Source organism: Clarias gariepinus, chromosome 2, assembly GCF_024256425.1.
Source record: "Clarias gariepinus isolate MV-2021 ecotype Netherlands chromosome 2, CGAR_prim_01v2, whole genome shotgun sequence".
Taxonomy (NCBI): domain Eukaryota; kingdom Metazoa; phylum Chordata; class Actinopteri; order Siluriformes; family Clariidae; genus Clarias; species Clarias gariepinus.
The window spans coordinates 26,729,104-26,750,992 of record NC_071101.1 but is presented as its reverse complement, the minus strand read 5'-3'; the positions used below and the strand labels follow the sequence as shown (position 1 = coordinate 26,750,992).

At 34.8% G+C, this 21,889-nt stretch overlaps 1 protein-coding gene across 1 annotated transcript; it reads left to right on the top strand.

Annotated features, from left to right (window-relative positions):
* The first annotated feature begins 11,573 nt into the window (after positions 1-11,573).
* Positions 11,574-15,332, top strand: LOC128507053 (UDP-glucuronosyltransferase 2C1-like). The gene is made up of 2 exons (XM_053477690.1): positions 11,574-11,662; positions 13,340-15,332. Exon 2 carries the CDS (start codon positions 13,353-13,355, stop codon positions 14,928-14,930), a length of 1,578 nt encoding a protein of 525 aa, XP_053333665.1. The 5' UTR covers positions 11,574-11,662; positions 13,340-13,352; the 3' UTR covers positions 14,931-15,332.
* Positions 15,333-21,889: the final 6,557 nt, after the last annotated feature.

Here is a 21,889-nt window from a genome sequence, read left to right as displayed (position 1 = left end):
CACATCCAGGCATTATATTTTACATTACACAAATGAACAATATATCTCTACTGGTTATGTTTTGTTTTTAACCAAAGGACTCATTACTTCATCAGAAGGATTTAAGTCTCAGTCCACAGATATGCAACAAGTAAATAGACACACCGATAGTTTTATGATAAAATGTACATTTTTGAATATGATTAGCTATTAAGAAATTATTTATACTTAGATCTTTAGCAGCTTCACGAGCATACGCTTACTTGGGCACAGCATGAAGATGTCTTTCAGAAGGCCCAGATCAATCAGCTTATGACTCCACTGATGACTTTTTCCTTAAATAAAAAACCCCCAAACTATTAATTATTAATTAAATATTAATTCTGTTAATAATTCTAAAAATGGTATTTCGAGATTCCTAGATCTTTGTGAAGCATAATAATAATTATATAATGGCATTAAATCTAGCTGGGTACATTTTTATCATAAAATGATGGTATATTTATTTCTTGTATGCCTGTGTACAGCATCTGTTATAAGGGAGATAGTGACTCATTATAAGGGTGATAATGCTTTATTGTGGTAATTCTAGTTTCTTTCCCAACTTCATCATGTATTTTAGTATCATTTCTGTCTTAGGAAATGACCCCATTTGTAACTGCGCTTTTTGCACATAGTATTAAAATGTGCCCATAAAAGTAACCATAAATATTTGGAGTCATGTCCAGACTCTAAGCTGATCATGATTACAGAAAAGCCATATCTAACACTGGCTGGCTGGTCCATAAATCTGACATAAACGCAACTTGTTATATGTAAATATAGGTCAACAGAAGTATTAAGTAAAGTGTCTTGAAGCATATGATGGCGTTTGCACTCTACGAGTGGCACAGCTGAGCACAGTTTTGAAACTGACGCTGATTTCCAGGTTTTAGTGTTCACCGCAGGTTAGTCTTTCTGTCAAACCATGCTTGCTGTTTGACTTTTAATTAATTTTACCAGTACACCTTTCACTAGTATACACCTGGTTTGATGTAGTCTTTTGTTGGTAACATTTTTGGTTGTGCTACCAGGAATGACTGGATAGTTACAGAGCTTATTTTTCTTGAAATACTGACCTCAGCTTAACTAATGATAATGTTCTTTTTGGTGCCATCTCATGGTGGAATCATTATTTTGGCATGCATTCAGGTTGTTCTTTTCCATTGCAAGAGAACTTTAATCATGTACAGTAATTTTTGTAAACTTGCATCAAGTTTATAAATAAAGAATTTTGCAAAGGTTGTTGATGTGTGAATTTGGATTACAATAAACATTTTAGCTGCGCTGCATGCTAATGAACTACAAAATGAGAACTAAACTCTAAAAAATAATTTTTTTTTATTCAGTCAGCAATTACTCCCAATCTGTGGTAGTTGTTATACCTTATGTTTTTTCAAAAACTACAAATAACCCATTCAGAAGAAATAACAAAAAATAAATCATAATGTTAAACCCCCTATTTCTTGATTTGATACAAAGTCATGATACTAGATTAAATTAGTGATTATATTATTATTATTATATTAGGGATTCTTTATTATCTTCATAATTTCATCTTCAACATCCCATAATAGTTGTTCGTCATATGGCCTGGAAAACATGCAACTGATAAGTTAACATGTCATTGTGGTCCTCAGCATGCTCCTGTAAACAGAGGCCATCTGTTTACTCAGAAACATTTTTTACTATACTGATTTGAACAGATATTCTATAATTCATGTAATAAAATTAAATTTATATGTGTAATGTACCAAATACTTAAGTTAATGTGTGACACACTGGAGGAAGTATTACTGAGATTATATTACACTGGTATACAGGTCCTTCTCAAAAAATTAGCATACTGTGATAAAGTTCATTATTTTCTGTAATGTACTGATAAACATTAGACTTTCATATATTTATATTCATTACACACAACTGAAGTAGTTCAAGCCTTTTAATCATTTTAATATTGATGATTTTGGCACACAGCTCATGAAAACCCAAAATTCCTATCTCAAAAAATTTGCATATCATGGAAAGGTTCTCTAAACAAGCTATTAACCTAATCATCTGAATCAACTAATTAACTCTAAACACCTGCAAAAGATTCCTGATGCTTTTAAAAACTCCCAGCCTGGTTCATTACTCAAAACCGCAATCATGGGTAAGACAGCCGACCCGACTGCTGTCCAGAAGGCAATCATTGACACCCTCAAGCAAAAGGGTAAGACACAGAAAGAAATTTCTGAACGAATAGGCTGTTCCCAGAGTACTGTATCAAGGCACCTCAGTGGGAAGTCTGTGGGAAGGAAAAAGTGTGGCAGAAAACGCTGCACAACGAGAAGAGGTGACCGGACCCTGAGGAAGATAGTGAAGAAGGACCGATTCCAGACCTTGGGAGACCTGCGGAAGCAGTGGACTGAGTCTGGAGTAGAAACATCCAGAGCAACCGTGTACAGGCGTGTGCAGGAAATGGGCTACAGGTGCCGCATTCCCCAGGTCAAGCCACTTTTGAACCAGAAACAGCGGCAGAAGCGCCTGACCTGGGCTACAGAGAAGCAGCACTGGACTGTTGCTCAGTGGTCCAAAGTACTTTTTCGGATGAAAGCAAATTTTGCATGTCATTCGGAAATCAAGGTGCCAGAGTCTGGAAGAAGACTGGGGAGAGGGAAATGCCAGTTTCAAGTACCCACAGTCAGTGATGGTCTGGGGTGCCATGTCAGCTGCTGGTGTTGGTCCACTGTGTTTTATCAAGGGCAGGGTCAATGCGGCTAGCTATCAGGAGATTTTGGAGCACTTCATGCTTCTATCTGCTAAAAAGCTTTATGGAGATGAAGATTTCATTTTTCAGCACGACCTGGCACCTGCTCACAGTGCCAAAACCACTGGTAAATGGTTTACTGACCATGGTATTACTGTGCTCAATTGGCCTGCCAACTCTCCTAAACTGAACCCCATAGAGAATCTGTGAGATATTGTGAAGAGAAAGTTGAGAGACGCAGGACCCAACACTCTGGATGAGCTTAAGGCCGCTATCGAAGCATCCTGGGCCTCCATAACACCTCAGCAGTGCCACAGGCTGATTGCCTCCATGCCACGACGCATTGAAGCAGTCATTTCTGCAAAAGGATTCCCGACCAAGTATTGAGTGCATAACTAAACATAATTATTTAAAGGTTGACTTTTTTTGTATTAAAAACACTTTTCTTTTATTGGTCGGATGAAATATGCTAATTTTTTGAGATAGGAATTTTGGGTTTTCATGAGCTGTATGCCAAAATCATCAATATTAAAACAATTAAAAGGCTTGAACTACTTCAGTTGTGTGTAATGAATCTGAAATATATGAAAGTCTAATGTTTATCAGTACATTACAGAAAATAATGAACTTTATCACAATATGCATTTTTTTTTTAGAAGGACCTGTATAACTGGTCACTATTAAAAATGGCTGCTATGCCTACTATCATGAACTAGTCATGAAATCATGCAAATAAAAGAAAGAGCATCAGTCCATGTTCACAGCAATCATCAGAAGTGGGAAAAGTGTTAACCATAACATGGTTGTTGGTGATAAGCTGATGATTTTACACAAAACATCCACAGAACATTTACACACACCCTAAAAAATGCTGGGTTAAAAACAACCCAATCTGGGTTGTTTTTAACCCAGCTGCTGGGTAACTATTGGACTTACTACATGCTGGGTTAATTTAACCCAGCAAAATGGGTTATTTTTTTAACCCAGCAAAATGGGTTAAATATTCAACCCAAATGCTGGGTCATATTTAACTATAATGCTGGGTAAATTCTACCACATGAATTGGTTAAATGTTCTACCCAGATGTTTTCAGATTTTAACTGGAATGTTGAGTTAATTCTACCTCACAAATAGGTTATTATTATTTTCATGTTTTACAGTGAATCTGTAAAAAAAAAAAAAAAAAAAAAAAAAACTACCCACGTCTATTAAACAGTTAAATTACTTTGATATACTGGTTTATTACAAAAAAAACATACATATATGCAATAAACAACATCCTATTAAATGTTCATAGAAAAAAACGTTTATTTTTCAAAAGCACAAGAACAGATAATCAACAGCGACATCATTACTATACTATTACTCATAAGGGCAGAATGGAGTAATAACACAAATAGGCTGAGGCAGCTTCTACAGAGCAGGATCTCTTTGTGACATTAGATATCTTTTCTGCAGAACAAAACTATCCAGCCCTGGTTCCGTTTTAACATACAAACACTGTCTATGACTTTTCAAGTAGGCCTCGCTATTTCATAGCAACATTACAAAAAGTCCTATACAGGAGCACACTACTTTAAATAGTTAATGTCAAAAATATAAAATGCCTTGAAGCACACATCAACCGCCCCAAGTAGTGTGCATTGCTCCAGAGTCTGTCCCACCAGAATGACGAATGCCTGAGAGCAGCGCTGGTCATCATCTCCCAACGTCAGGATGTAGGGGTACGGCCTTGACACTTCAGCCTGCTGGAGGTATTCCACCATGTTGGTGCCAACCTTAGAAAGAAATGAAATAAAGTTAAAAATTGGTTGAATAACAAAGATTAAACTGAATAAGACTATCAGTTTAATGTGTAATAGGATTTATACTAAATAAAAAAATGACAAAGCTAGGGTATAGGTAACATGAAACAAAAACATGGAGACAGCTACTACCAAAAATAAAATAAGCAAAATAAGCATGGCTTTTGGGATAAAGCTCATATATATATATATATATATATATATATATATATATTAGTCAGACTAGTTGATCTGTGATTTTAAGCTAATGTCCGAGACCGCGGTGAAGTTGGTTTTATATTGGACATTCGCCACACATTCAAGATTATCTCATCTGTTTATAAAGAAATAAATACCCCAAAACGACAATTCGCATATTTTCTTACTTTCTAAGTAGACAGAGAAGCTATTACAAATAAATGTATTTTTATATCCTCTCCTGTTACAGCCTGCTGGACTTAAATCTTTCAGAAACGCTGCTTACCGCCGCTTTATAGCGATGGAGTCACTAAGGGACCGTCTAAAAAGTGCATGACCAAGACCCAACCGTACAAAGGAATACACAAAATTACACAGAAATACCTCACAGGACATCAAACATATTACACTGTTAGCCTATAGTATGGATTATTTGTTTATTTATTTATTTGTTTGTTTAATTGATTAATAATTATTTTAAGGTACATTATGAAACAAATGATTATACAGACAATTCCTGTGCCAAAAAAGAGATTTTGTTAAATAAGAGTCGGGTGTGTTTTATTATAAAAATAATAATAATAATAATTGAAAAGGTGTGTATGAAAATGAATGCACTTTGGTACAGTCTAATATGAGTTGCGAAAAATGACAATTAAATGAAAAAAATTCAATAACTTTTTTGCTATAAAAATTTCACATGTAAAACTAACTGTACTATAATCCACTCTATCATTGCTAATAACTACAACCATCCCCTTTGCAATATTCAGTTTGATAATTTTTTTATTAATTTTTTACATAAAAAATATGACTTTTCAATAGCTTTTTCGTTAAATGGATTACACATGTAAAAACAGTTGTACTATAATCCACCCTATCATTGCTAATAACTACAACCATCCCCTTTGCAATATTCAGTTTGATAATTTTTTAAATAAATTTTTTACATAAAAAATATGAATTTTCAATAGCTTTTGCGTTAAGTGGATTACACATGTAAAAACAGTTGTACTATAATTCACCCTATCACTGCTAATAACTACAACCATCCTCTTCGCAATATTCAGTTTAATATTTTTTTTATTAATTTTTTACATAAAAAATATTAATTTTCAATAGCTTTTTCGTTAAGTGGGTTACACATGTTAAAACAGTTGTACTATAATCCACCCTATCAATGCTAATAACTACAACCATCCTCTTTGCAATATTCAGTTAAAAAAATTTTTTTATTAATTCTTTCCTATAATGTATATTAATTTTTATTTAAAAAAATTATGAATTTTCAATAGCTTTTTCGTTAAGTGGGCTACACATGTAAAACCAATTGTACTATAATCCACCCTATCATTGCTAATAACTACAACCATCCCCTTTGCAATATTCAGTTTGATAATTTTTTAAATAAATTTTTTACATAAAAAATATGAATTTTCAATAGCTTTTGCGTTAAGTGGATTACACATGTAAAAACAGTTGTACTATAATCCACCCTATCATTGCTAATAACTACAACCATCCTCTTTGCAATATTCAGTTAAAAAAAAAAATTATAAATTTTTTCCTATAATGTATATTAATTTTTATTTTAAAAAATTATGAATTTTCAATAGCTTTTTCGTTAAGTGGGCTACACATGTAAAACCAATTGTACTATAATCCACCCTATCATTGCTAATAACTACAACCATCCCCTTCGCAATATTCACTTTAATATTTTTTTTTAATATTTTTTTATAATGTATATTAATTTTTTTTTTTTTATTTCTTAATTTTCAATAGCTTTTTCGTTATGTGGATTACACATGTAAAATCAATGGTTGTAGTTATTAGCAATGATAGGGTGGATTATAATACAATTGGTTTTACATGTGTAATCAACATAATGAAAAAGCTATTGAAAATTCATAGTTTTTTAAATAAAAAATTTATTTAAAAAAATATTAAACTGAATATCGTAAAACGAATGGTTGGAGTTATTGGCAATGATGGAGTGGATTATAGTACAACTGGTTTTACATGTGTAACCCACTTAACGAAAAAGCTATTGAAAATTCATATTTTTTATGTAAAAAATCAATAAAAAAAATTATCAAACTGAATATTGCAAAGGGGATGGTTGTAGTTATTAGCAATGATAGGGTGGATTATAGTACAATTGGTTTTACATGTGTAACCCACTTAACGAAAAAGCTATTGAAAATTCATAATTTTTTTGTAAAAAATTCATTAAAAAAATATTAAACTGAATATTGCGAAGAGGATGGTTGTAGTTATTAGCATTGATAGGGTGGATTATAGTACAACTGTTTTTACATGTGTAACCCACTTAACGAAAAAGCTATTGAAAATTCATAATTTTTTTGTAAAAATTAATTTAAAAAATATTAAACTGAATATTGCGAAGAGGATGGTTGTAGTTATTAGCAATGATAGAGTGGATTATAGTACAGTTGATTTTACATGTGAAATTTCTATAGCAAAAAAAGTTATTGAATTTTTTTCATTTAATTGTCATTTTTTACAACTCATATTAGACTGTACCAAAGTGCATTCATTTTGATACATACCTTTCCAATTATTATTATTATTATTTTTATGATAAAACCCCCCGACTCTCATTTAACAAAATCTCTTGGCACAGAAATTGTCTGTATAATCATTTGTTTCATAATGTACCTTAAAATAATTATTAATCAATTAAACAAACAAATAAATAAATATACAAAAATCCATACTATAGCCTAACAGTGTAATATGTTTGATGTCCTGTGAGGTATTTCTGTGTAACTTTGTATTCTTCTGTACGGTTGGGTCTTGGTCATGCACTTTTTAGACGGTCCCTTAGTGACTCCATCGCTATAAAGCGGCGGTAAGCAGCGTTTCTGAAAGATTTAGGTCCAGCAGGAGGTAACAGGAGAGGATATAAAAATACATTTATTTGTAATAGCTTCTCTGTCTACTAAGAAAGTAAGAAAATATGCAAATTGTCGTTTTTGGGTATTTATTTCTTTATAAACAGATGAGATAATCTTGAATGTGTGGCGAATGTCCAATATAAAACCAACTTCACCGCGGTATTACCGAGGAGATGCATTGTCATATCTGGGGTCATACTGGCACATTATAATCACCCAAATATTAATACTTCCATCTAGTAGTTATCTGTACAGCTGACTGATAGTTAATTTAGTCTGAGTCACAAGCAACTTTGTTTAAAGAGGGCTACCTGGTTAGCTTACATGCAGCAGTCATATTTACATACTACTTGCCAAAGGGGTAAAGGTATAAAATATTGTTATAACTCGGGAGAAACGCGGGCGACTTTTGACCTCGGAGTAAATTACTAACTAGTGAAAAACGGGAGGGTTAGCAGGTGTGTATATTTGTGAGAGGGTCAGTGTTTTGTAACACCTCAGCATTTTATTGTCTCAAACAGTGAGATTAATACAGTTCTAATGTTAACTAAATGCTAGCGTCATGCTAATACTACAGTTACAGTTTCTTCACCCTGCAAACATTCTACAGAGAAAGATAAAAAGCTCAGACATCTTATCCGTTTCTTTCACACACAGGTGGGGTTCTTTGGCTAACTATAGCAGCTATTGTCAGCTAAATTAACTTACCTCAGACCAGCCTGAAAGTTTGAGTGTAACCTTAACACGGTAACAGTAATAAATCTCACATATAGTAATAATATTTCAGTCATATGTGACTTAGGTGAGTGAACGTGTATACAGACCTTGTATTTAACGCCATTTTCCCTTAAATGAACCGTCATCAGCGGTGTGGGAGCTCAAGAGAGACACGAAGCTCTGACTGACAGCCGCTGAATCCACCGGTGACCTTTGGGGGAGGAGCCAATCAAACTTCAACCCAGCAGCTGGGTTACACAAAAACTACCCAACTCTCTGTAAATAACCCAGAAAAATGACCCAACAGAGGCAACCCAGCGCTTGGGTAGGAAAAACAACCCAGCGTTTTTTAGAGTGCAGAATTGTTCCAAAAACATGAAAAAATGAAACGTGCAAGTTATAAAATATCTTGCTGGCGAAAGAGGTTAGAGGGGAATGACCAGATCCATCTGAACTCACAGAAAGTTTATAGTAACTCAAATAATCACTATTTACAACTGTAGTGAGCAGAAAATTGTGGTGGATTGACAACAACAGATGACCACGTCTAGTTTTACTACGGTCAGAATAGTAAAAGAGAAGATGATAAAGTGTACAGTATGTCTGTACATTATATACAGTATATCTGTACAGATGAAGAATGGTAAGAGAGAAGGTAATATAATGTACTATATAATGTACAGTACAATGCAGCGTTGATTTTAAACATTCAGCCAACTGATTGAATGATCCAATCATAACTGATAACTCTGGGAGATAAGTATTGATAAAGCTTAGATTAAAGCTTTTAAAGCTCTGTGCAGTAGTTGATGTGAATGAACTTTTATAATGCGCTAGAGATAACTTCAGACTGTTGAAATTTTTACACTTTATACATTTAATCCAACGTTTTGTTCTAATTCCAGATTTTAAATTTTAGCCTTATGAGTGGGTTCAGAATGGACATAAATGCTGTTCACAGAGGGTCTTCTGAATCTTTAAAATGAATATAAAAATCTCCAGCAATTAATGCTTTGTCTACAGAAATGTCCAGTTTTGATAGGAAATTCACAAATTCAAAAAGAAATTTAAAGTACGATCGAGGGGGTCTATAAATAATAATTAGTGGAATTGACTGGGCAAAAGTATTATTTATGGCTGTGTTTGTTATGTTAGTACAGAGACCTTCCAATGCATTAAAATTGTGTCCATGTTTTTTATAAGATGGTGAGATTATCATTAGAACAAACTCCTCCTCTACCAGTTAGCTGTGGATGACGCATGGAGTTGTATCCTGGAGGACTTCATTTAATGCTATATACTTGTTTAATTTAATCCACGTTTCTGGTAGACATAGCATATCAAATGCCTGATCAGTGGTAGTTTAATTTACAATAAGCGTTTAGATGTGAGATTTAATATTTAACAGTTCTAGCTTCAAATCAGATGTGTTGGATGTGTATTCAGTGTGGTCTAATTAAATAGTAATTAGATTACTAAAACAGACTTTCTGAGTCCTTCTACATTAGCTCAGGGAACAGATACAGGCACATCTGGGGGAAACTGAGTGACTCTATGCAGCTAGAAGATGATCGGATTATACTTTTTATCCGCTCTCTGGCCTGGCCTCTAAATAGTCTCTGATTAACTCAGCATAATCTGGGAGATATGCTGCAAAAAAATGAGAGCAGCACCTTCCAGAGTGGCCATATTTGCCCTCAAAGGTAATCTATGAAGCCAGCATTGTTTTCTGAGCACCTGGACAGCCAAAAGATCAGTGACCATAACCTGATGTAAGCTATGCCACCACATCAGGGCCAGTAATATGGCCTTGTCAAAGTCACTCACATTCTTACGTTTGCCAGTTTTTCTGTCTTCAAAAACAGCTAACTGGTATGACACTATATGACTGTGAAGGCTGGCCCGTTTGGTCCTATCAAATAGCAGAGCTACCGCAGCTCAAATTATTGAAGTCAATATATTGTACATTGGTCAAAACTCACTTTTTCAATAATTTTTATACATGGGAGGGTCCAGCTGATTTTGTCAAAGCATCATGCAAAACTGGACAGAATTTAATGAAACTTTGCCAGTCCTTCAGCATTTCCATGAAGTTAAACCTGCACCATAAACTAAATCAAAATGTTGAGTGAAAGGGACATTATGAGCAGTATATAATACAATATAATACACCTCGTGGGGGGCATGGCTATACTCGTTGCTCAACAGAGCCAATCAACATGTTAATTTACCATAAATACGCAAAATATGTAGCACGACACACTGTAATGTATCTACAAAGCACTTAAATACTCATGAATTACAAACAAACGTGCAACACAGCATGGATTACTCAAAAAATGGAAAGTAGACTAAGAATATTGAACCTTCAAAGATGAATGGACAGATCAATCTATGTTTATTCTTCATGCCAGAATTTTAAAACCAGCTTGTTTTATATGTCCCAAAACCGTGGTGTTAATAACTAGCAGTAATGTGAAGCGCCACTATGAGATAAAACACTGGTTGTTAGAACAAACATATCTTCTGCAGTCCAAGGTCAGAGCATGTAAAATACTGAACTAAGAGCACATTATTATGAGCTAAAACCAAAATGTTGAGTAAAAGTAATGTTATAAACAGTTATGTGCCAGATTTAATAGCCTGACGATGAAAGAAGTACAACAAGCAATCAACAGGTGAGATACTCAACCTTTATATTCTTATATATTCAATCTATTTTTTTATTAATAAGTTAGGCAAAGAGTTCTGCTGTACAGAAAGACAGGCAAACATGTATGTGGGCTTCAACCTAAAATAATATATAAATAATTATACAAATAACAAATAACTTTGTTTAGTCTCACCTTTTGTTCACATTTTTTCTTAGGTAAAAGGGCAGATGGGTAAAAGGGCAGATCCTGAGGGTTCACATTCCTAGTGTAAAACACTCTTGGATGTTCATATGAGCATACATAATAATAGTTTTTTTCCTCTCTGTAAAATTATATACATAAGTTTTAAAAGAAGGACTGGAGTCACATGCTTTGGAGGAATATTGTGTAGATAACATAAATTTACTATTTATGTAACTATTTCCATAGCAGAATGAACTAGAGCAATAAAGGTGTTTGACCCTTGAATACACTAGAATATGATCTTTGGACATCATGTTCAAAGGTTTAATATCTGCTGATAGGCTCTACTTGTGCATGTGCATTCACGTGGGCTTTTTGGGCTACATATCTTCAAACCTTGTTGGCCGGTAATTTTCAGTAAGATTTGTGTTCACTTGGGTGAGTAACTCAAAAATACGTAAATCAAAACAGGTGATTTTGTGCTAAAAAAATATATTTTTAAATGCAAATTATTCTAGCTGGACAATATTATAACTGATTGGGTAGTTACTATGTTTATAAATTAAGCTACATTAGAGCAAGCAAAGGATTAATTATAAAATTAATGTAAGTATTTAAACAGTAATAGGTATAGAATTTTTGGAACTGACTAAATCAGTGCTGATGTTTTTATTCTATGTTTACATATTAACTTCTGATTTTCCTCCTTATACGCCCATTTTATGTGCATGTTACATTATTATACACTTCATGATTATATCTGAATAGCAGGTGTTGGATTGCCATGTTTGATGCTTTTGGCAGTGGACAGAAAGGGAACTTTGGCAGGTCTGTGGCTATGCAGCCTAATAGACAGCAAGCTGCAAAGCAGTGTGTGTTTTTAAAGGTTTTATTATAGCCAGAATTCTTTGAAAACTTTTCCAGCAATTTGGACATTCACTTCCCATGCCCACAGCTCTCCTTTCATACAACACTGTTAGTAGTTATTACTAACCACTGCATACTAGGAACACCCGACAAGACCTGTCATTGTGGAGGTGCTCTGACTGTGTGTGTGATCTATCCAGTGATCTATCAAAATTGTACTTTTTTCAAAGTTGTTCAGACCCTTACGCTTACCCATTTTCCTCCTCCCAAGACATCAATTTCATAAACTTGCTAACTATATCCCACCACTTGACAGGTGACAATGTAGTGAGATATTATTCATGTCACCTGTTGCTGGATTTAATGTTATTGTTGATTAGTGTAATGATATGGGAAATTGCACGTGTATGTATAAAATCATAAGTAAGAAAATTGGCTTGAAGGTTTTACAGAACATATGAGTATGTCAATCTGTTTTTGCAGATTCCGACTGTCACACTTCCTTCTAGTTACGCAAGGAAAAATGATGGACTGAAGTAATTCAATAACTACTGATGTTATATTTGTCAACTTTTTAAGCAACTCTACAGTTATTGAGCTAGCTGTGAATAACTAGCCCACACAAAAAAAATCAATTTACCAATAGAAAATTAAAATAAATGTCTCTTTCTGAGACACATGCCCATAAAATGTGACAAAAAGGAAATTCCACAAATACAAAAAAAAAAAAAAGCAAAAATGAGAAGTAAAAATTAAAATATATACTGCTCAAAAAATAAAGGGAACACTTAGTCCCAGTTTGACTTGAACGCCTCTTATACAGTATGTGTATGCATGGTTCAAGTCAAACCTGGACTAAGTGTTCCCTTCATTTTTTGAGCAGTATATATTTTTATCTTTACTTCTTATTTTTCTTTTTGTAATTCTTATTGCTTGCATTTGCAAAATATTTTTTTACATTTGCATCATTAATGTTTTATTTAATATTTTGATTATTCATATTATTCATTCTTAAACTTTTAACATTAAAACTGTGCAAAAATTACCCATTTTATGACGGGTTGACACACCAAATAATGACTTTGCTTAATTTATTAACATCTCTATAGTATATTTTTATGTAAGCATCAATGTTTTTATAACAAATCCTTGCACTTCTGAATAATACCGTATACATTTTAATTATATTTTCTTTTTATATATTAAGGTATAACAATCAAGCATATTGATCTTTTGTTCTATCTATAGGTTGTGATATAAAATGCATCACTTTGCCTTTCTCGGAATTTTGATGCTGTTATCTTTTCCATCTGTGGTCTATCCTGGTCAAATTTTGGTATATCCAGTTGATGGAAGCCACTGGATTAATATGAAAGTTCTCATTATGGAATTACACTCAAGAGGTCATAACATCACGGTGATTCGAGGTTCAAGTAGCATGTATATTAAAGAAGAATCACCCCACTACACTTCCATCACTGGGGATCTGGGAGCATTTGATAATGATTTTTTAACGTCTTTTGTGTCTCAGTTGTTACAAGCTCAAAGACGAAAAATATCTTCTTGGCAAAAAACCATGTTTGCAGTGGAGGTCATGAAGAAGTTTTCCCAAGTTCATAAAGAAATTTGCAACATGACTGCCATGATATTTGAAAATGAGACCTTGATGACATCTTTGCAGCAGGCTAAATTTGATTTGGTTTTAGCTGACCCTGCTATGGGAGGAGGTGCGCTACTAGCACACAAACTTGGCCTCCCTCTTGTGTTCAATGTTCGTTGGACTGTTCAAGGAGAGGGCCATTTTGCCATTGCTCCATCCCCTCTATCTTATGTACCTGTTCCTGGAGCAGAGCTCACAGACAAAATGACATTTTTTGAGAGAGTTACAAATGTGTTGATTTACTTTATCAGTAACTATCAACAATCTATTTATTTTAATCAACATTACAAAGTTTTTTGCCAGAAATATTTTGGACCTGGCGTAGATTACCTTTCCATTTTACAGAATGCAGATATTTGGCTAATGAGAAATGACTTTACTTTTGAATTTCCACGCCCCACAATGCCAAATGTGGTCTATATGGGTGGTTTCCAGTGCAAGCCCTCTAATCCACTTCCTGATGATCTAGAAAAGTTTGTCCAGAGTTCAGGGAAACATGGGGTCATCATAATGTCTTTGGGATCTCTTTTTGGAGAACTTCTAGATGACATTACAGATGAGATAGCAGCAGCCTTTGCCCAACTACCTCAAAAAGTTATTTGGAGACACACAGGAGCTCGACCTTCTACCCTTGGCAATAACACATTATTAGTGAACTGGATGCCACAGAATGACCTACTTGGACACAGCAAGACTAGGGTCTTTGTAGCCCATGGAGGAACCAATGGTATACAGGAGGCGATTTATCATGGAGTTCCCATTTTAGGTCTACCTATAGCCTTCGATCAACCCGATAACCTGTCAAGAATGAGAAAAAAGGGAACAGCTAAAGTCCTGGATATTTCTGAACTGGACAGATCAATATTTTTAGAAGCATTAAAGGAGGTGCTGTATAATTCATCTTATAGAGAGAACATGCAAAAGTTGTCTCGACTGCATCATGACCAGCCCATAAAGCCTCTCGACCATGCAATCTTTTGGATTGAATATGTTATAAGGAATGGAGGTGCCCCTCATTTGCGCTCACACTCTTTCAGGATGTCCTGGATTACTTATCACTCTGTAGATGTAATGCTAACATTGCTTGGGGCTGTGCTGCTTTCTTGCTGGCTGACTTTTTTGGTGCTGAGATATTTTTGTTTTACAGTCATTGTTAAAAAGAAACTTAAACCTCAGTAATATGATTGCCTAACATATGTATACATGAAACCTGTAATTATGTACTGATATATTGGTTAAATTAGTATAAACATCTACAAAGTTTTCATGTTTTAAGATTTAAATTATTATTTATAATTTGTCATACTTCATATAGTAATGAATGTGTATGCATGCAAAATCAAATGTAAAATGTATGAAGTGTAAATTCTAACAGTTAGAAGCAAATTTATGACATACCAATTAAATCCCATTTTTATCAATTCTAATGCTGCAGTTGAGGACAAAGTTGCGATTTGTAATTCCCAGCCTACAGCTAATAAAATCCACCAAAAATGGTCCTTGGCAATATGAGGTAGACTTGTCTGTTACCATTTTCTTTTGTGGAGTGAAATTAAATTGACATGACCGTGCACAATATAATCTTTATTCATTCATTCATTCATTCATTCATTTATTCACTACACTATTCACTACAATTCTTTAGTAAAAGATTTATCCTGGTCAGGGATTGTGATGGCTTTAGATTCTAGTAAGACTGGGTGCAATGTAATCTGGGAATCGAGCCTAACCGAGAATCAAACCCAGACACTGGAGATGCAAAGCGACAGTGCTACAGTATGTGCAGATCAATCTATGTTTATTCTTCATGACAAAATTTTAAAACAAGCATGTCTTATATGTTCTGAAACCATGGTGCTAATAACTAGCAATCATTGGAAATGTCACTATGAGATAAAACACCTTTACTTACTTTTTCAGGTAAAATACCTGAACTGGAAGCACATTATTATGAGCTAAAATCACAATGTTGAGTAATGTTATAAACAGTTATGTGCCAGATTAAGTAATCTACTTTAAACAGGGAGTGTATTTATGAAACAGGGGGTTCTGACTACGAAAGAAGTAAACCTTAGTGCAAACAAGAGGTGAGATACTCAACCTTTATATTCTTATATATATTTAACCTATTTCTTTGTATTAATAAGTTAGGCAAAGAGTTCTGCCGTACAAAATGACAGGCAAACATGTATGTGGGCTTCAACCTGAAATAATAATATATCTGAGTACATTAAAGCTAATCAGTTCATTTTTAATTATGTATAAAAACTCTTTACCTGCTAACTCTTTACTAACATTAGGAGATGAGCATACATAATAATAGCCTTTTTACTCTCTGTAAAATTATATCCATGAGCTTCAAAAAAGGACTGGAGTCACATGCTTTGGGGAAATATTGTGTAGATAACACGCCATTAAGAAATCTATAATAAATTTACCATTTATGTAACTATTTCCATAGCAGAATGAACTAGAGCAATAAAGGTGTTTGACCCTTGAATACACTAGAATATGATCTTTGGACATTATGTTCAGATGTTTAATTACTGCTGATAGGCTTTACTTGTGCACATGTATTAACGTAGGCTTTTGGAGCTACATATCTTCAAACCTTGTTGGCTGTATTAATCTTCAGTAAGATTTGCATTTACTTGGGTGAGTAACTGTAAATTAAAACAGGTAATTTAGTACTAAATAATAATTTTCAAATGCAAATTATTCTAGCTGGACAATATTATAAGTGATTGGGTAGTTACTGTGTTTATAAATTAAGCTACATTAGAGCAAGCAAAGGATTAGTTATAAAATTAATGTAGCCTAAGTATTTAAACAGTAGTACTGTAGGTATTGAATTGTATTGAAGTAGTACTGACTAAATCAGTGCTGATGTTTTTATTCTATGTTTACATATTAACTTCTGATTTTCCTCATTATATGCCCATTTTATGTGCATGTTACATTATTATACACTTCATGATTACAGTATATCTAAATAGCAGGTGTTGGATTGCCATGTTTGATGCTTTTGGCAGTGGACAGAAGGGGAACTCTGGCAGGTCTGTGGCTATGCAGCCTAATAGACAGCAAGCTGCAAAGCAGTGTGTGTTTTTAAAGGTTTTATTAAAGCCAGAATAAACTTTTCCAGCAAATTGCGCTAACATTCACTCCCCATGCCCACAGCTCTCCTTCCATGGAACACTTTTAGTAGTTACTAACCACTGCAAACTAGGAACACCCGACAAGACCTGCCATTGTGAAGGTGCTCTGACCCAGTGATCTTTTAAAATTTGACCTTTTTCAAAGTTGTTCAGACCCTTACATTTACCCATTTCCCTGCTCACAAGTGATTAATTTCGAGAACTTGCTAACTATATCCCACCACTTGACAGGTGACAATGTAATAAGATATTATTCACGTCACCTGTTGGTGGATTTAATGTTGTTGATCAGTGTAATGATATGGAAAATTGCATGTGTATGTATGAAAACTTAAGAAAGAAAATTGGCTTAAAGGTTTTACATATGAAGAGTATGCCACCCTTCTTTTGCAGACACTGACTGTCACACCTCCTCCTAGTTATGCAAGGAAAAATGATGGACTGAAGTAATTCAATAGCTACTCATGTTATATTTGTCAACTTTTTTAAGGAACTCTACCGTTATTGAGCTAGCTGTGAATAACTAACCCAGAGAAAAATTAATTTACCAATAGACAATTAAAATAAATGCCTCCTTCTGAGACACATGCCCATAAAATGTAAATAAATAAATTAGTAAAAATTAAATTCCACAAAAAATTTAGTTGCAAGAAACGATGACAGGCCCAAGCACCCTGCTTCATCGCCATCCGGGTGCAACGCACAACCTGTGTGTTATTTGAACGTCTTAAGACCTAAAAAAAAGCCATCGCTGCCCAGGTGCACCGTGCGACTTGCACACCCCCCGTGAAAAAAAAATACACTTTAGTGTATTACAAATATATTGAAATCCTTGATAGTACTCTGCAAATATACTAACAAAAAGTTGTACTTTCAGTTAATATGTATATAAAAAGTATACTAACATCAAACTTTTACCATTTTTTAAAAATTAAACTTTAAACATACTTAAAAATAATTGTATTATGGTACACTTTTTAAAAATATATTATAGAAAAATATACTTTAAGTGAAAGGTTGGTCTAATTTTCAAAGCACACTTATTTAAACTTTGTTTTTCAATTAATTTTTTTAAGTATATTTAAAAAAAATAAGCTTGAAATAATCATTGTACAAATGTACAGAAAGTATACATTAGAATACAAATTTTTATATATGGTAGTCACAGTATATTATCAATAAAATGTTTAATGTACTTATTAATATGTACTTATATTTAGTGCACTACTCTCTCGTGCATGCACGCTTTTAGACTCGTTTTTGCACGCTGAATCTCTCTCTCACTCGAGCGATCTCATGCTCGGTTTTGTGCGCTGAATATCGTTTTTGGGCCACACCAGCGAATCAGAAATTGGAGGCGGGCAGATTGGGACTGCCTGATTGGCTCACCAGTCCTCCCCTTTTAGTTTGAATTAACGGCTGAAAGCTGTATCGCTGCGAGCTTGACCGCAGCGTGAAGGCAAAGGGGCCAACAAGTGCTAAACATTTCTGGAAACTCCTTCAAGACTGTTGGAAAACCATTTCAGGTGACTACCTCTTGAAGCTCATCGAGAGAATGCCAAGAGTGTGCAAAGAAGTAATCAGAGCAAAGGGTGGCTTTTTATATAACTAGAATATAAAACATGTTTTCAGTTATTTTACCTTTTTTTGTTAAGTACATAACTCCACATGTGTTCATTCATAGTTTTGATGCCTTCAGTGGGAATCTACCAATGTAAATGGTCATGAAAATAAAGAAAACACATTAAATGAGTGAAGGTGTGTCCAAACTTTTGGCCTGTACTGTATGTGTATGTATACACACACACACGTGTATACTGTATGGTTGTGTGTTGGGGATATCTGTTTAAAAAGCTTAGGTACAGTGTTATCTGTAGTACAAATGTTATACAGTGGGACAAAAAAGTATTTAGTCAGCCACCAATTGTGCGAGTTCTCCCACTAAAAAAGATAAGAGAGAGGCCTGTAATTTTCATTATAGGTATACCTCAACTATAAGAAACAAAATAAGAAAAAAAATATTTATTTGCAAATTATGGTGGAAAATAAGTATTTGGTCACTAACAAAATTTCATCACAATACTTTGTTATATACCCTTTTTTGGTAATGACAGAGATCAAATGTTTTCTGCAAGTCTTCACCAGGTTTTCACACACTGATGGTATTTTGGCCAATTCCTCCATGCGGATCTCCTCTAGAGCGGTAATGTTTTGGGGCTGTCGCTGGGCAACATGGACTTTTAACTCCCTCCAAAGATTTTCTATGGGGTTTATATCTGGAGACTGGCTTGGCCACTTCAGGACCTAGAAATGCTTCTTACGAAGCCTCACGATACATGGCTCCATTTATTCTTTCCTTTACACGGATTAGTCGCCTCATTCCCTTTGCAGAAAAACAGCCCCAAAGCATGTTTCACAGTAGGTATGGTGTTCTTTGGATGCAACTCAGCATTCTTACTCAACAACAAGTTGAGTTTTTACTAAAAAGTTCTATTTTGGTTTCATCTGGTAGCGACACACAGCTCCAATCATATCAAGTTTGCTGATGACACGACCGTGGTGGTCAGTAAGAACGATGAGTCAGTGTACAGAGAGGAAGTGCAGATGCTAAAGGACTGGTGTAAAGACAACAACCTGTCTCTGAACGTCGATAAGACAAAAGAGATGGTTGTTGACTTCAGGGGGACGATCACTCCCCGCTCAGCATTGACAGCTCTTCTGTGGAGATCGTCAAGAGCACAAAATTCCTGCTTGTCTACCTGGAGGAGAACCTCACTTGGTCCCTTAACACCAGCTCTCTGCACAAGAAAGCCCAGCAACGTCTTTTCTTCCTGAGAAGACTGAGGAAGGCCCAGCTTCCACCACCAATCCTTACCACCTTCTATAGAAGAACTATCAAGAGCATCCTGAGCGGCTGCATCACTGTCTGGTTTGGGAATTGTGCCATATGAGGACAGCTCTTTTGCACAATATTTGTTATTTGCACAAAAAACTCTTTTCTGCTGCTATCTACAAGTAAATGTTTACTGTTTCTCATTGCACTACCACAAATTACTACCACAGAGCATCAAAACATATGTTGTTATGTTGTCACTTTTGTCTGCACATTTGCATGTGCATTTTGTTGTCTTTGTCTTTTTCTGCATAGGACTTTAGATAGGATGGTTTCTGTTATTTATAATGTTAATCTGGTTTGTCTCTTCTTAGTTAGTTAGCCAGTCACTTGACATGACTTGACCATATGACATTCTCCCAATCCTCTTCTGGATTATCCAAATACTCTCTAGCAAACTTCAAATGGGCCTGGGCATGTACTGGCTTAAGCAGAGGAACACGTCTGGCACTGCTGGATTTGCGTCCCTGACGGCGGTTTGTTACTGATGGTAGTCTTTGTTACTTTGGTCCCAGTTCTCTGCAGGTCATTCACTAGGTCCCCCCGTGTGGTTCTGGGATTGTGCTCACATTTCTTGTGATCTTTTTGACCCCACGGGGTGAGCTCTTCCATGGAGTCCCAGATCGAGGGAGATTATTAGTGGTCTTGTATGTCTTCCATTTTCTAATATTTGCTTCCACAGTTGATTTCTTCACACCAAGCTGCTTACCTATTGCAGATTCAGTCTTTCCAGCCTGTGCAGGGTACAATTTTGTTACTGGTGTCCTTTGACAGCTCTTTGGTCTTGGCCATAGTGGAGTTTGGAGTGTGACTGTTTGAGGTTGTGGACAGGTGTCTTTTATACTGATAACAAGTTCAAACAAAAGCTGAAAGAATTATTGGCACTGCCCTGCCCACGCCACAAGAACTGTACACATCCAGAGTGAGGAAAAGGGCTCGGAATATTACTTTGGACCCCTCACACCCAGGCCACCTTTTATTTGAACTTTTGCCGTCGGGTCGACGCTATAGAGCACCTAACACTAGGACAGTCAGGCACAAAAACAGTTTTTTTCCCCAGGCAATCTCCCTCATGAACAGTTAAACATCAACTGTCAATAAATATATGTGCAATATTGTGTACAGTATCACAGTGCAATATACTGTATAATACCACAGATTTCAGATATTTATATAACTTATTTAAAAAGTATCTCACACCCTACTCCATTTGATGTCAAATGTTTTTTTTTTTTTTTTTTTTTTGTCGTGCTGTTTTTGTCTTGTCATTTGTTTTCTGTTCTGGAAGCTCTGTCACCAAAACAAATTCCTTTTACGTGTAAGCGTACTTGGCAATAAAACTCTTTCTGATTCTGATTCTGATTCTGAAACAAATGGCATTAATACAGGTAACAAGTGGAGGACAGAGGAGGTCTGTTAGAGACAGAAATCTTTGTTTGTAGGTGACCAAGTACTTATTTTACTGAGGAATTTACCAATTAACTCACAAAAAATGTGAATTTCTGGATTTTTTTTTTTCTCATTTTGTCTCTCATAGTTGAAGTATACCTATGTTGAAAATTACAGGCCTCTGTCATCTTTTTAAGCGAGATAACTTGCACAATTGGTGGCTGACTAAATACTTTTTTGCTACACTGTATAACATTTTTTTTTTTTTTCCCGGCCAGTCAGTATCACAGATAACACATAGCAGAGTGTATGTGTAGCTGTGCTATCATCATTCACAGCCATTTTTTTTTTTTAATTAATTTATTTATTTTTTGTTTATTTCCCATATTATGACAGACAAGACCGGGGGACCAAAAAAAGAGAAGAGAGAGTAAAAAAAAAAAATCAACCAAAAAATAATAATAAATAAATAATAATAATAATAAAAAATAAATAAATAAAAATAAATAAACAAACAAACATTTAAGGGGAAAAAAAAAAGGAAAGGAGAGAAAAAAAAGGGGGGGGGGGGGGGGGAGAATATAGTCAGAATCTGCTTCCGTACCTGCTGAAGAAAAAGAGAGAAAACAACAGAAGACACAACAGCAGAGAAATTGCAGCCACAACCAACATCTGTATGATTCGCAGTAAATCATAAA

What these genes read in the sequence shown, in the direction of transcription:
- LOC128507053 (XM_053477690.1), top strand. Translation starts at nt 13,353, where the DNA reads ATGCATCACTTTGCCTTTCTCGGAATTTTGATGCTGTTATCTTTTCCA.